Raw genomic sequence first — 14,526 nt, 5'->3', positions numbered from 1 at the left:
ATGGGCACAATCCCAACGTCGATGGACCAGACAGGACTGGCAAATAGTGCTCTTCACTGACGAGTCACGATTGTGTCTCACCAGGGGTGATGGTGGGATTCGCATTTATCGTTGAAGGAATGAGTGTTACACTGAGGCCTGTACTCTGGAGCGGGATCGATTTGGAGATGGAGGGTCCGTCATGGTCTGGGGCGGTGTGTCACAGCATCGTCGGACTGAGCTTGTCACTGCAGGCAATCTCAACGCTGTGTGTTACAGGGAAGACATCCTCCTCCCTTATGTGGTAACCTTCCTGCAGGCTCATCCTGACATGACCCTCCAGCATGACAATGCCACCAGTCATACTGCTCGAAATGTGCGTGATTTCCTGCACGACAGGAATGTCAGTGTTCTGTCATGGCAGGCGAAGAGCCCAGATCCCAATCCCATTGAGCACGTCTGGGACCTGTTGGATCGGAGGGTGAGGGCTAGGGTAATTCCCCCTAGAAATGTCTGGGAACTGGCAGTTGCCTTGGTGGTAGAGTGGGGTAACATCTCACAGCAAGAACTGGCAAATCTGGTGCAGTCCGTGAGATGCACGGCAGTACTTAATGCAGCAGGTGGCCACACCAGATACTGTTTCTTTTGATTTTGACTCCCCCTTTGATCAGGGACACAATTCCATTTCTGTTGGTCTTGTCTGTGGAACTTGTTCAGTTTGTCTCAGTTGTAGAATCTTATGTTCATACAAATATTTACACATTAAAGTTTGCTGGAAATAATCAGTTGACAGTGAGAGGACGTTTCTTTTTTTGCAGAGTTTATATTAACTTCAGTTGCAGTGAAATGATAAAAATGAATATTTAAATTGTCTTGGGAACAGGAGTGGATACATTTTTCTATCAGCCTCTCGGGGAAAATGCACATGTAATGTGTCATCTTTGACACTTTTGCAAGCAGACAGCATTTCAATCACAGTCAATACACACCCAAGACTAACTGAAGTTACCATTCTCAGCATTCCATTTCCTTAAAATCTGTCAAAATGACATTTGGCACAGGACCAATGTTTCCACTGTGTTCTAGCATGCTACCTGGTCCTTAAATCATTTTACCTGTTTAGATTACTAATGCATTTATTCTATCAACGTAAGACATGTGAGCACTGCTTTAGTCTTCTGGGGCAACAAGTTATGACAGAAGAGAAGCTGCATGTATTAAAATATAGTTGACAACTGGCCTACCTAAAGGAAGTAAGCAGAAACGTGTCTAAATTAGGGGTGAAAGTAGCCGTTAAGCTCAGTTACGGTGGATCAAACTGAGCAAGTAGCCCACTTTAAATGAATTTGACAGAGTCAGACAACCATGAGATGTATGCGCAGGCTCCGTTTCACCACAAAAACAGAATTGAGGGTTACATGCCACAGTAGCCCATCTCCGGGGTACAAGCGTTCAGGTTTTTGTAAAACAGGATTAGATGTTTACATGTCAACACAAAATAAATACTTCAGTATCCCGAACGGGATATTGATGGTCAGTGGCTTTAATGTAGAGCCAATCTTGGGATTTGTCAACCAGCAGCAAAGAAAAAATAAATTCAAAATCCAAAAGAACAGGAACATTCCCTTTTACTACAAATTGCACTGGCAACCAACACGCTTCTCAACCAGCTTGCCAAAGGTAGACATTAAACACACAGTATTTCAAAACACAAGGAGGCACTTAAAGGTACAATATTTTATTGTTTTACAAGTAATGCAGAGTAGCATGAGCAGAAGCATCTCCCTGGCTGACGCAAAAGCATACAGTGGAAGCTTAAAGAAAGTGTCAGCAACAACTTGGATTTGTCATCAAAAGGATGAATCTACCATTGCAATTCTGTTGATAGATGATTAGTACAAATGATTTCTAAATCAGAACGCAAAGTGCAGGTGAGTGTAAAAGTTGCACATTACATCCCAGTAGACGTCCCTTGTGGCAGGGCTCCTTTAGCAGGTTGTGAGTTTTTAGCAGGTGGGGATATGCTTGGTTCAGAGATGCCAACGTTACTACAGTCCTTGAGAGTATCTCCGCTATCAAAATGGTATAACCTCCCCAGTGGTGTGGTAGGTTTGGGAGTAGACAGTTTTGCCATTCTCAGTCACAGATTTGTAAATATATTGGAATGAGAACTGACTATTCAACGATGCTGCCTTGAACGCTGCTGGAGCTGAGACATTGGGTGCTTTCATTGTCACCATCAGACCCAAAATCCTGAGAAACACCACTGCTGCTAAAATCCATGTTGCTTGAGGAGTTGGCCCTCCTGTTCAAGGCCTGTGGCTTCCGCCGAGGCAAGGGCGCCTGTGGCTTCCGCCGAGGCAAGGGCGCCTGTGGCTTCCGCCGAGGCAAGGGCGCCTGTGGCTTCCGCAGAGGCAAGGGCGCCTGTGGCTTCCGCCGAGGCAAGGGCGCCTGTGGCTTCCCGAGGCAAGGGCGCCTGTGGCTTCCGCCGAGGCAAGGGCGCCTGTGGCTTCCGCCGAGGCAAGGGCGCCTGTGGCTTGTGGCCGCCGAGGCAGGCAGGGCGCCTGTGGCTTCCGCCGAGGCAAGGGCGCCTGTGGCTTCCGCCGAGGCAAGGGCGCCTGTGGCTTCCGCCGAGGCAAGGGCGCCTGTGGCTTCCGCCGAGGCAAGGGCGCCTGTGGCTTCCGCCGAGGCATTTGAGGCACGCCTGTGGCTTCCGCCGAGGCATTTGAACCAGATTTGATGAGGTACCGACTTGACTTAACTAAGGTATTTGGGCCAGTCGTGACGCTTGCTGACACATTATGGGTGGCCACTTCCGAGGCATTATGGGTGGCCGCTTGCATGGCACTGTGGCCAGTTGGTTCCGCTGCCGAGGCACCATGGCCAGTTGCTTCACCTAAGGCATTTGGGCCAGTCGTGGCGCTTGATGAAGCATTGTGGCCAGTTGCTTCAGCTAAGGTATTTAGGCCAGTCGTTACGCTTGCTGACACATTATGGGTGGCCACTTCCGAGGCATTATGGGTGGCCGCTTGCATGGCACTGTGGCCAGTTGGTTCCGCTGCCGAGGCACCATGGCCAGTTGCTTCACCTAAGGCATTTGGGCCAGTCGTGGCGCTTAATGAAGCATTGTGGCCAGTTGCTTCACCTAAGGTATTTGGGCCAGTTGCCACACTTGTCGAGGCATTATGGGTGGCCGCTTGCGCGACACTGTGGCCAGTTGCTTCCTCTGCCGAGGCACTATAGCCAGCTGCTTGACCTAAGGCATTTGGGCCAGTCGTGGCGCTTGATGAAGCATTGTGGCCAGTTGCTTCAGCTAAGGTATTTGGGCCAGTCGTGACTCTTGATGAAGCATTGTGGCCAGTTGCTTCACCTAAGGTATTTGGGCCAGTTGCCACACTTGTCGAGGCATTATGGGTGGCCGCTTGCGCGACACTGTGGCCAGTTGCTTCCTCTGCCGAGGCACTATAGCCAGCTGCTTGACCTAAGGCATTTGGGCCAGTCGTGGCGCTTGATGAAGCATTGTGGCCAGTTGCTTCAGCTAAGGTATTTGGGCCAGTCGTGACTCTTGATGAAGCATTGTGGCCAGTTGCTTCACCTAAGGTATTTGGGCCAGTTGCCACACTTGCCGAGGCATTATGGGTGGCCGCTTGCGCGACACTGTGGCCAGTTGCTTCCTCTGCCGAGGCACTATAGCCAGCTGCTTGACCTAAGGCATTTGGGCCAGTCGTGGCGCTTGATGAAGCATTGTGGCCAGTTGCTTCAGCTAAGGTATTTGGGCCAGTCGTGACGCTTGCTGAGGCATTGTGGGTGACTGCTTCTGAGGCACGGGATCCGGTTGCTCCACCTAAGGTATTTGGGCCAGTCGTGACGCTTGCAGTGGCATTACGGGAGGCTGCTTCACCTGCCGAGGCACGGGATCCGGTAGCTTCACCTGCCGAGGCACGGGATCCGGTAGTTACCGCTGCTTTGTGGCCAATTCCTTTTAATTGATTTTGGGGAATATATCTATAATTACCTACGAAAGAAAAGAAAGTTTCAAATTGTAAAATGCCATCATTTGAAGTTCTGCTATTTATACACTGCTACTTTTACTGAATTATATGTGCAGAACAAAACACACCTTTAGGTGGAGGATAACAGGTTATCCCTCCAATTAGCAGGCAACAAATCCAAGAAATTCTAAATAAAAACAAAAACATCCTAGTCAGTTAAATACCTTTAAAACATGGAAGACAATGGAATCAAACTGGAGCCATACAACTTACCTCAAAGACATTTCAAAACTCACAGCCATTTTTCTCCTCAAATTCTCAGTATTCAGAACTAATGGTAGCCAGAAGCCTTACCAGAAGATCCCTGATATTGTATCTGATTGTCTTTTTTGCTGCGCCTTACAAAGGAATCCAAGACCCTTCTAATCTGGCTGGTTAATTAGGTACATCTGCAAGCCACTGAACATAATTTCCATTGGTCCAATTTCCCAATTGAGATTAGGTGCGCTTGATTTCATTCAGCTGGTGTGCTTAAGGGTTTGCGCATTCATGGACAAATCCAATGGTTTCAAAGAGTGAACTCTACCTACACAGTGCACTGGGTGAGCTTAATCAAGTGCACCTTTATTTCATGCTTACCAAGATCCTGCCAGGGGCTTTTGCAGGTGCACCCTCAGTCGTCCGGTGTGTTGTGCAAAAATATATTTTAGATTTTTCAAAGTAGCCTCACTTTGCCTTGATGACAGCTTTGCACACTCTTGGCATTCTCTCAACCAGCTTCATCTGAAATGCTTTTTCAACAGTCTTGAAGGAGTTCGAACATGTGCTGAGCACTTGTTGGCTGCTTTTCCTTCACTCTATGGTCCAACTCATGCCAAACCATCTCAATTGGGTTTAGGTCGGGTGATTGTGGAGGCCAGGTCATCTGATGCAGCCCTCCATCACTCTCCTTCTTGGCCAAATAGACCTTACACAGCCTGGCTATTGAAAAACAAACGATAGTCCCACTAAGCGCAAACCAGATGGGATAGCGTATAGCTACAGAATAGCGTGGTAGCCATTGTACCTTGTCCTATTGAAAACCAAACGATAGTCCCACTAAGCGCAAACCAGATGGGATAGCGTATAGCTACAGAATAGCGTGGTAGCCATTGAATTCTAAATAAATCACAGACCATGTCACCAGCAAAGCACCCCCACACCATCACACCTAGTCCTCCATGCTTCATGGTGGGAACCAGACATGCAGAGATCATCCGTTCACCAACTCTGTGTCTCACAAAGAATGCATATACAATTTCATCCCGTGTCATGAGTCTTTGGCCAAACAGGCAGTAGACTACAGCAGGCAATTGTGCTCATTTGTGTCAATGTTTGTGAAATGAGTTCCATGTGACACATTATGCTAGCTAAGCTTCCCTGCAAGTGCCTTGCCGGCTTCATCAATGGAACTTAAATGGATCCATTTAAGGTCTGAGTTCTCATACTATGTAGTTAGATGATTTCACCAACAATACTTGGTTTAGAAAAATTGACTTGTTCTTATTTTTTTTATTTCGCCATTATTTAACCAGTTAGGCCAGTTGAGAACAAGTTCTCATTTACAACTGCGACCTGGCCAAGATAAAGCAAAGCAGTGAGACAAAAACAACCACACAGATACACATGGGATAAACAAACGTACAGTCAATAACACAATAGAAAAATCTTTATACAGTGTGTGCAAATGAAGTAAGGAAGTACGGCAATAAATAGGCCAATAGTGACAAAGTAATTACAATTTAGCAATTTACACTGGGGTGATATATGTACAGATAAGGATGTGCAAGTTGAAATACTGGTGTGCAAAATACCAGATAAACAAAAACAAACATGGAGATGAGGTAGGTAGTTGGTTGGATGGGCTATTTACAGATGGGCTGTGTACAGCTGCAGCGATCGGTAAGCTGCTCTGACAGCCGATGCTTAAAGTTAGTGAGGGAGACATAAGTCTCCAATTTCAGTGATTTTTGCAATTCGTTCCAGTCATTGGCAGCAGAGAACTGGAAGAACAGGTGGCCAAAAGAGGTGTTGGCTTTGGGGATGACCAGTGAAATATACCTGCTGGAGCGCGTGCTAGGGTTGGGTGTTGCTATGGTGACCAGTGAGTTGAGATAAGGCAGAGCTATACCTAGCAAAGACTTATAGATGACCTGGAGCCAGTGGGTTTGGCGACCAATATGTAGCGAGGACCAGCCAACTTGAGCATACAGGTCGCAGTGGTTGGTAGTATATGGGCCTTTGGTGACAAAACGGATGGCACTGTGATAGCAAATTGGATGCGAGTGTTGGAGGCTATTTTGTAAATGACATCACTGAAGTCAAGGATCGTAGGATAGTCAGTTTTACGAGGGTGTTTGGCAACATGAGTGAAGGAGGCTTTATTGACGTTCTGTTGTCTGTTTGGGAATATCTTTGTTTATTGATAGGTTAAACCGTTCCAGGCAGTGTAAAGATCAAAGTACACTGAATCCACTTTTTAAGACCCTGTGGATCGATTAATGCACTTGCAGGAAGAATGAGCTGAAGGTTAAAAATCTATTGACGCTCATGTGAATCAATATAGGAAACAACAACAAAAATCTATACATTTAAGCTAGAAATATCAGGTTTTTGCATGGGCTGTATCTTAATCCACTTTATCCGCCTGCCCATGTCGCCCTTCCGCATCTGGTGTACGGGGCCGAGCTACAGCTGAGTTTGTCAGACCATGTGACATAACTGAACTCCATCTTCTCACGAAAGCGTCTGTTGCGTCTGAACGGTTTGGCCTACAAAACTATTATGACCACTATGGAAAGGGGAGACTCACAAACATGATTCCGTTTTGCTCTACGACCCCAACAAGTTTCACGTACTCATCTGAAGGTAACCCATACAAACTAATGGAAGTATGGAGGTAGTTGTGCCAACATACATAAAGGGTTAAATATGTGCCATCACCAAGATAATGGATAGACTACAAAACTTTTCCATTAATGAAAAGGTGTTATTCAATGTGTTTCTGTGGGCTATGGTAGCAAAGGCAAAATTCTATATTTTATCAAAACATTGCGATAAAATGTTGATAGCTAAAGATTCATGCAGCTAATTGATTATGGTTGAACCTTTAAAAAACAATTCCTTATGTTAGCTTAGTACTCTCCATAAGGCTCAGACTGAGGTTGATGAATAAGTCTGGCCAGGCAGTTAACCCACTGTTCCTAGGCCGTCGTTGAAAATAAGAATTTGTTGTTGACTTGCCTAGTTAAAGGTATAAAAAAAAAAAAACAGCCGCAACAGCATTAATGAGGTCAGAAACTGATGTTGATCGATTAGCCCTGGCTCGCAGTCTGCGTTCCAATTCATCCCAAAGGTGTTCGATAGGGTTGAGGTCACGGCTCTTCGCAGGCCCATCAAATTATTCCACACCAAACTGTTTTTGTATGGACCTTGCGTTGTGCACAGGGGCATTGTCATGCTGAAATGGCAAAGGGCCTTCCCCCAAACTGTTGCCACAGTTGGAACCACAGAATTGTCTAGAATGTTACTGTACGCTATAGCGTTAAGATTTCCATTCACTGGAACAAAGCGGTCTTGCCCAAGCCACCAAAAACAGTCCCAGACCATTATTCCTCCACCAAACTTTAGTTGGCACTATGCAAATCCAAATCAAATCAAATTTTATTTGTCACATACACATGGTTAGCAGATGTTAATGCGAGTGTAGCGAAATGCTTGTGCTTCTAGTTCCGACAATGCAGTAATAACCAACAAGTAATCTAGTTGCTTCTGCGGCATTTGAGCAGGATGCCACACTTGCTGAGGAATGGGGGCCGGTTGCTTCTGCTGCATTTAAGCTGGACTCCACACTTGCAAAGGCATGGCGGTCGGTTGCGTCTGCTGCCGAGTCTCAGTGGCCGGTTGCTTTTGTTGCTGGGGCATTTACACCAGATGTCACACTTGTTGGGGAATAGGGGCCCGTTGATTCTGCTGCTGCGGCATTTGAGCCAGATGCCAAAGTTGCTGGGGATTTGGAGCTTTATACCACACTCGCGGAGGTTGCTTAGGTTGCTTTTGCATCAGAGCTGGATGCCACACTTGCTGAGGCTTCTGTGGCATGCAACTGGTTGCTTCTGGTGCTGAGGCATGGCAGTCAGTTGCTTCTGCGGCATTTGAGCACAATGCCACACTTGCTGAGGAATGGGGGCCAGCTGCTTCTGCTGCTGGGTGAATTTGGGCTGGATGCCTCACTTGCTAAGGCTTCTGTTGCATGGCAGTTGGTTGCTTCAGCTGCTGAGGCACAGCAGCTGGTTGCTTCACCGAAGATATCTGCGCTAGCCACCACACTTGCTGAGACATTGTAGCCGGTTCCTTTTGTTGCTGGGACACAAGAGACAGTTTAGTTTCTTTAACTAGGCAAGTCAGTTAAGAACAAATTCTTATTTACAGTGACCGGCTACTTGTAAAGCCCACCGGTCAAACCCTCCCCTAACCCGGACGACGCTGGGCCAATTGTGCGCTGCCCCATGGGACTCCCGATCACAGCCATTTGCGATACAGCCCTGATTGAACCCGGGTCTGTAGCGACGCCTCGAGCGCTGCGATGCAGTGCCTTAGACCGCTGCACCACTCGGGAGGGGAGGCCTTCTTGCTGGGGCATAGGAGCCGGTTCCTTTTGTTGCTTTAGAATAGGAGCTGGTGTCTTTTTATATCGATAAGTACCTAGGAACCAAGATAATTCAGCATAGTAAAATGCCATCATTTAATAAAGTTATTGGCACTATACAAAGTGTTATTTTTACTGAATTACTTTGTGCTATACAAACACACCTTTAGGTGGAGGATAGCAGGTTATCCCTCCAATTAACAGGCAACAAATCCAAGGAATATTACAAATGTTTTTTATCCTAGTCAGTTAAAAACACAGCTACCTGTAAAACCTGGAAGAGGAAACCAACCACAGCGCGTAGTGAACATGGCTGAGGTGCACCCATGACCAGCTCTGAAAACAGATTGCATAGCGGAGAAGGTACGGTGGGATTCGAAATGGTCGGTAATCTGTTTGCTGACTTGGCTTTCAAAGACCTTAGATAGGCAGGGTAGGATAGATTTGTCTGTAGCAATTTGGGTCTAGAGGATCGTGGACCAATTCAGTGGTTTTATAGAGGTAAATCTAACTATCCATTGCACTGGGTGAGCTTAATCAAGTGCACTTTTTAATGCAGGCTAATGAAGTTCCTGCCAGGGGCTTTTGCAAGGGCAACCTCAGGGGTCCGGTAGAAATGTGTTGTGCACAAAGGTTGCACACACATTGAGATCGTGTCCACAAATTCCATACTGTGACAAATTAAATGAAGTTGTCTGTTGACGTACGCTAGACAAGAGATTGTCCAACAGCAAAGTGTAACTTCTTGTAGAAAATTCAATGCATATACAATTTCATTCATGTTCATGAGTCTGGCCAAACAGAGTCAACAACAGGCAAATATGTCAAGTTGTCCGAAAGTCCTGGGTGACAACTTATGCTAGCTAAACTATCATGTTAGTGCCTACCAGCTTCCTCTTTGGAACTTAATGGATCCATTTAAGGGCCTAATTCTCATACTGCGCAGTTCGATTGCTAATTGGTTAAGAAAATGTGCATGTTTAAAGACTGTACAGAATATATTTGTTAATTGATCGGTTAAAGCGTTCCAGGCATTGTATAAATCAAATACACCGAATCCATTCCATAGGAGCCTGCGGTACAATAAATGGACTAGTAGGAATGGGCTACAGGTGAAGAGTATTGAGGCAGTCAAGGTAAAAGACCCATCAAAATCCAGTTGAAGCTAGAACATTTTGAATGGGCTGCGTCTCAATCCACTGCATCCGCCTGTCGCCCTCACGCACCTGCGGTGGACAGGGGCCGAGCTACAGTGGTGTTGGTCAGACACCCCAAAAATGCAGTCTCAAAAACATCTATAGCTTCAGAACGGTTTGGCCTACAAACTGATCATTATGGGAAATTGACTCCCAAACATAGTTACGTTTCCCTCTATGACCCCACAATTGTAAGACAGGTAACCCATACAAACAGAAGTATGGAGGTAGATGTGCCAACAGGGGTCGAAGCATCCAAAATAACATTTGAGTCAGCTAGATATGGAACAGACACTCCTAAACTGATTTGACTCTTTGCCATTTGTGGTATGGGCTATAGTATAAGGCCCAATGCAAGTTTGAAACCAAATGGTCACTCAATTCTAGTAGCTAAATGAGCCATGGTTTGACCATATAAAAACCATTCCCTATATGCTAGCTTACTGAGGTTGAAGACAGTCTCACTGTATACAATGCATGCCTACATCTAAAGTAAGAACATATGAAGAATGTCTGACAACTCACCCCTTAACAAATGTAGACCCAAGCTTTTATTTTGAACAACCAGTAGCAAAGGTAAAAGATTAGAAAACCAAAGAATTAACTGAGCAGTCATTTTTACTGCAGACTGCACACCACCTGTTCTCAATTAGCAAGCAATGGACACGAGAACCATTATTTCAAAGACACCAGGCATTTTTGAAAGTAGAACTGTTCATGTACTCCCTCACGCTTGAGTAGCAAGAGCACCAGACACTTCCTGGTCGAAACAAAAGCAGAAAGAAATTAAGGGTCAGCAACACAGAATATTAAGTAACCAACGTCAAAAACAATTCTCACCATTAGCGTCTAGAGGATGAATCCATTACATTTTCCTGTTGAAAGATATGGTTAGTACAAAGGACTTCAAATTCAGAGAGCAAAGTTCAGAGCAGGTTAAAGTGAACCATTACCTTGCAGAATCCTTCACTAGTGATGGATATACACTTGGTGCACCAGTACGAACAAAACTGTCCTTGGGAGCATTTCCACTGTCAACAGGCATAGCCTCCCTAGGAGTGTAGCGGGTTAGGGAGAATACAGTCCTGCCATTCTCGTAGTGCGATTTGGAACTGTAGGAATAGATTGGGATGACACCCGACTGTTCAACGATGCTGGCCTGAGTGCTACTAGAGTCACCATCTTCAGTGCTTTCGTAGTGATTCTGCTGAGACATTGGGGCCAGTTGCTTCTGGGGCATTTGTGCTACATGCCATAATTGCTGAGGCATGGGGGTCAGTTGGTGCTGTGGCATGGCAGTGTGTTGCTTCCGCTGCTGGGACATTTGAGCTGGATACCCCACTTGCTGGGGTATGGTGGCCGGTTCGTTCTGCTGCGGTTCAGCAGCCGGTTGCTTCTGCGGTATTTGAGCTGGTTGCCACTCTTGCTGAGGCACGTCGTTCAGTTGCTTCTGCGGTAGAGGCATGGAGGCCAGTTGCTGCCGTGACATTTGAGCTGGATACCACACTTGCTGGGGTACGGCGGTCGGTTGCTCCTGCGGTAGAGGCGTGGAGGCCGGTTGCTTCTGCTGCTGGGGAAATTCAGCTGGATGCCATACTTGCTGATGCGTATGCGGCATGGCGGTCACCGCAGCGACTTGCTTCTGGACCATTTTAGCTGGATACCACACGTCATGAGGCTGCTGGGGCATAGGGGCCAGTTGCTTCTGTGCCCGATGCCACACTTGCTGAAGCATGGCAGCCGGTTGCTTATGCTGCTTGGGCATTTGAGCGGATTGCCACAGTTGTGGTGGATTGGCGGTCAGTTCCTTCTGAGGTAGATGCATAGTGAATGGTTGCTTCTGCTCCTGGAGAAATTGATCTGGATGCCACACTTGCTGAGGTAGCTGGGGCATGGCGGTCGGTTCAATTTGCTGCTGAGGTTCAGCGGCCGGTTGCTTCTGCAGCTGGGGCTTTTGAGCTGGATACCATGCTTGCTGGGCCAAGGCGGTCGGTTGCTTCTGCTGCTGGGGTTCAGTGGTTGGTTGGTTCTGGGGAATTTTATCTGGATACCACACTTGCTGAGGTTGCTGGTGTACGGCGGTCAGTTCCTTCTGCTGCCGAGTTGCAGCTGCTTGTTGCTTCTGGACCATTTTAGCTGGATACCACACGTCATGAGGTTCAGTAGCTGGTTGCTTTTGCTGCTGAGGCATTTGAGCTGGATGCCATACTTGCGGGGGCATGGTGGCCTGTTGCTTCTGTGGTTGAGGCATTGGGGCTGGTTGCTTCTGCAGCATGGTGGCCAGTTGTTTTTGCTGCTGGGGCATTTGAGCTGGATGCCATACTTGCGGGGGCATGGTGGTCAGTTCCTTCTGCGGTAAAAGCATTAGGGCTGGTTGCTTCTGCTGCTGGGGAAATTGAGCTGGATGCCACTCTTGAGGCATGGTGGTCAGTTCCTTCTGCCGCAGAGTTGCAGCTGCTTGTTGCTTCTGGACCATTTTAGATGGATACCAAACATCATGAGGCTGCTGGGGAATGGGGGCCTGTTGCCACACTAGCTGAAGCTTGGCAGCCGGTTGCTTATGCTGCTGGGGAATTTGAGCGGGTTGCCACAGTTGTGGTGGAATGGCGGTCAGTTCCTTCTGCAGTTGACGCATAGGGACTGGTTGCTCCTGGATAAATTTGGCTGGATGCCACTGAGGTTCAGCGGTTGGTTGCTTTTGGGGCATTTTAGCTGGATACAACACTGCTTGAGGCTGCTTAGGATAACTGGCCGGTAGCGTCTGCTGTTGGGTCACGGTGGCCGGTTGCTTTTCCTGCTGGGGCATTTGAGTTGGATACCACATTTTCTGAGGTGCCTGGGGCATGGGGGCCAGTTGATTTTGCAGGATGGCTTCCAGATGTTTCTGTTGCTCTTCGGTCAGCTGCGCTTGCAATTGAGCTGTAGGAGAGTTGTAATTACCATATCCTTTTGACCTAAGTGGGCCTGTATAAAGCCTTGCTGCATCAGAATCTGGTGCAGGATACCCATCACCTAGGTTAGGTAGAGAAAAAAAGTAAAATGCCAGCCTTTGAAGTTATTGGTACCACAACTGTTACTTGAAATTAATGTGTAGAAACTCACTTGTAGAACAGGTTATCCCGCCAATTAGCAGGTAACAAAGCCAAGAAACTCTTTAAAAAAAGAAAGTATGTTATAAACAAAGCTACCTGTAACACCTGAAGGACAAGGGAAACAAACTAGAGCAACACTTTTAAAAACCTACCTGAAAGCGATTCCAATCATCACTGCCATTTTGCTCCTCAAAAGCTCCCCAGTAATCAGAACTAATGGCTGGTATAAGCCCTAGCATAATATCCCTTATGCTCTTTTTTTTGGTTGCTCCTCCTTTTAAACAAATCCCAGACCCTTCTAATGTCATTGGCTAATTAAGGACAGCTGTAAGCCCCTGAACTACATTTGATTCCTAATTCCAAATTGACCCCTAAATCCTACACCCTGGCCTAAACACTTCTGTGCATCAGAAATTATTGAATAGGTATAAGCAATATGGCAACAATTGCATCCAGCCAATCAGAAGGCAAGGTGATGCAATTACCATATTGCTATAACCTATCTGATCATTTCAAATGCCCAGTGACGAAGTGGTAGGTGTAGGGGCTAGGGGTTGATTTGGAATTCAGAAATGTACTCAGGTGTGGTTGATTATCTAATTGAGTTCCTGACAGGTTTGACAGCCCTTACTCTAAAGCACGCTTCAAACTCATTACACGGAGGGCCGAGTGTCTGTGGGATTTTTGCTCCTTCCTTGTACTTGATTGCTGAATTAAGGCCACTAATTACTCCCCTTGTCTAGGTCTTAATTGAAAGGAAAAAACAAAAACTTACAGACACTAGGCCCTCCAGGAGAGGTGCATCTGCGACAACCGAACTCCGGATACTGTCGTTTTACAACAGCAAAGGCTCAGATCACCATGCCAGTGTTGCCATTGTTTATAAAAGGATTCCTTTATAATGTCAAAAAACATGTCTCCAACACCCACTCACAAACTGAAATAATTTATGTTACATTATACAATCAATAAATGAGAGAGAGAGCCTCAATCACATCAATAATTTATGCACTGTAGGCTACACATTAACTGCAGCAAATTGGTTCCTGTTTCAGTCATGTTCTTGTTCGCGTGGGTTAAACAAAATCAAATAATGATTGGGTGACAATAGAGACCCCACATGACAGGAGATGGCTGCAGGATGAAGTTGGTGAAGAGCAATTGCAGAAACTTGGAGATTCTGCAGATTTTTGTAAAGTTCATGCAGTCGACATATAGACTCACGGATAAATGTTTTATCCCCAGAACGCAAAACACTTTGAAAGGCGGTGACCAACAATTGTCACCGACTTGACAATAGTGATCAGCTCGAAGGTGCCCACTATGTCCATTAAATGTCTCCCTCATGTGGATGAAATAAAACACAAAAGACAACAACCCATCTCCTCATCCTCTGACCGTCTACCCTCCTTTGTGGAAGCTTTTTTTCCAATGTTGTCTCAACTTTGATTGCAGTACACATCCACAAACACATATACTCGAATGCAACTGATTAGATGGCTATGCATATATCTCCAGCCCCTTAAATCAGCCAAAGTGTTTTCCCTATTCTGACTGATGTTTCCGCTTGCATTCCATCT

The 14,526-nt window shown here is 46.4% G+C and overlaps 2 protein-coding genes and 1 long non-coding RNA gene across 3 annotated transcripts; all 3 read right to left on the bottom strand.

Moving 5' to 3' along the window:
- Window positions 1-1,696: 1,696 nt before the first annotated feature.
- Window positions 1,697-2,672, bottom strand: LOC127931925 (basic salivary proline-rich protein 2-like). Its single transcript, XM_052526075.1, has 3 exons — window positions 2,544-2,672; window positions 2,456-2,509; window positions 1,697-2,376 (listed from the first exon to the last, which is right to left on the bottom strand). The coding sequence occupies exons 1-3, from the start codon at window positions 2,670-2,672 to the stop codon at window positions 2,155-2,157; spliced, it is 405 nt and encodes a 134-aa protein (XP_052382035.1). The 3' UTR covers window positions 1,697-2,154.
- Window positions 2,673-3,328: 656 nt separating this feature from the next.
- Window positions 3,329-4,410, bottom strand: LOC127932326 (uncharacterized). The gene is made up of 2 exons (XR_008144847.1): window positions 4,245-4,410; window positions 3,329-3,994 (listed from the first exon to the last, which is right to left on the bottom strand). It is a non-coding gene; the product is annotated as an uncharacterized LOC127932326 (long non-coding RNA).
- A 5,972-nt stretch (window positions 4,411-10,382) lies between these two features.
- On the bottom strand, window positions 10,383-13,217 carry LOC127932321 (putative mediator of RNA polymerase II transcription subunit 26). Its single transcript, XM_052527856.1, has 5 exons — window positions 13,099-13,217; window positions 12,957-13,006; window positions 10,808-12,866; window positions 10,695-10,729; window positions 10,383-10,614 (listed from the first exon to the last, which is right to left on the bottom strand). Exons 1-4 carry the CDS (start codon window positions 13,125-13,127, stop codon window positions 10,720-10,722), a joined length of 2,148 nt encoding a protein of 715 aa, XP_052383816.1. The 5' UTR covers window positions 13,128-13,217; the 3' UTR covers window positions 10,383-10,614; window positions 10,695-10,719.
- Between the last annotated feature and the right edge of the window lie 1,309 nt (window positions 13,218-14,526).

This window comes from Oncorhynchus keta, chromosome 10 (assembly GCF_023373465.1).
Source record: "Oncorhynchus keta strain PuntledgeMale-10-30-2019 chromosome 10, Oket_V2, whole genome shotgun sequence".
NCBI lineage: Eukaryota > Metazoa > Chordata > Actinopteri > Salmoniformes > Salmonidae > Oncorhynchus > Oncorhynchus keta.
The sequence above is the reverse complement of the archived record's forward strand: the minus strand, read 5'-3'. Positions and strand labels throughout refer to the sequence as shown.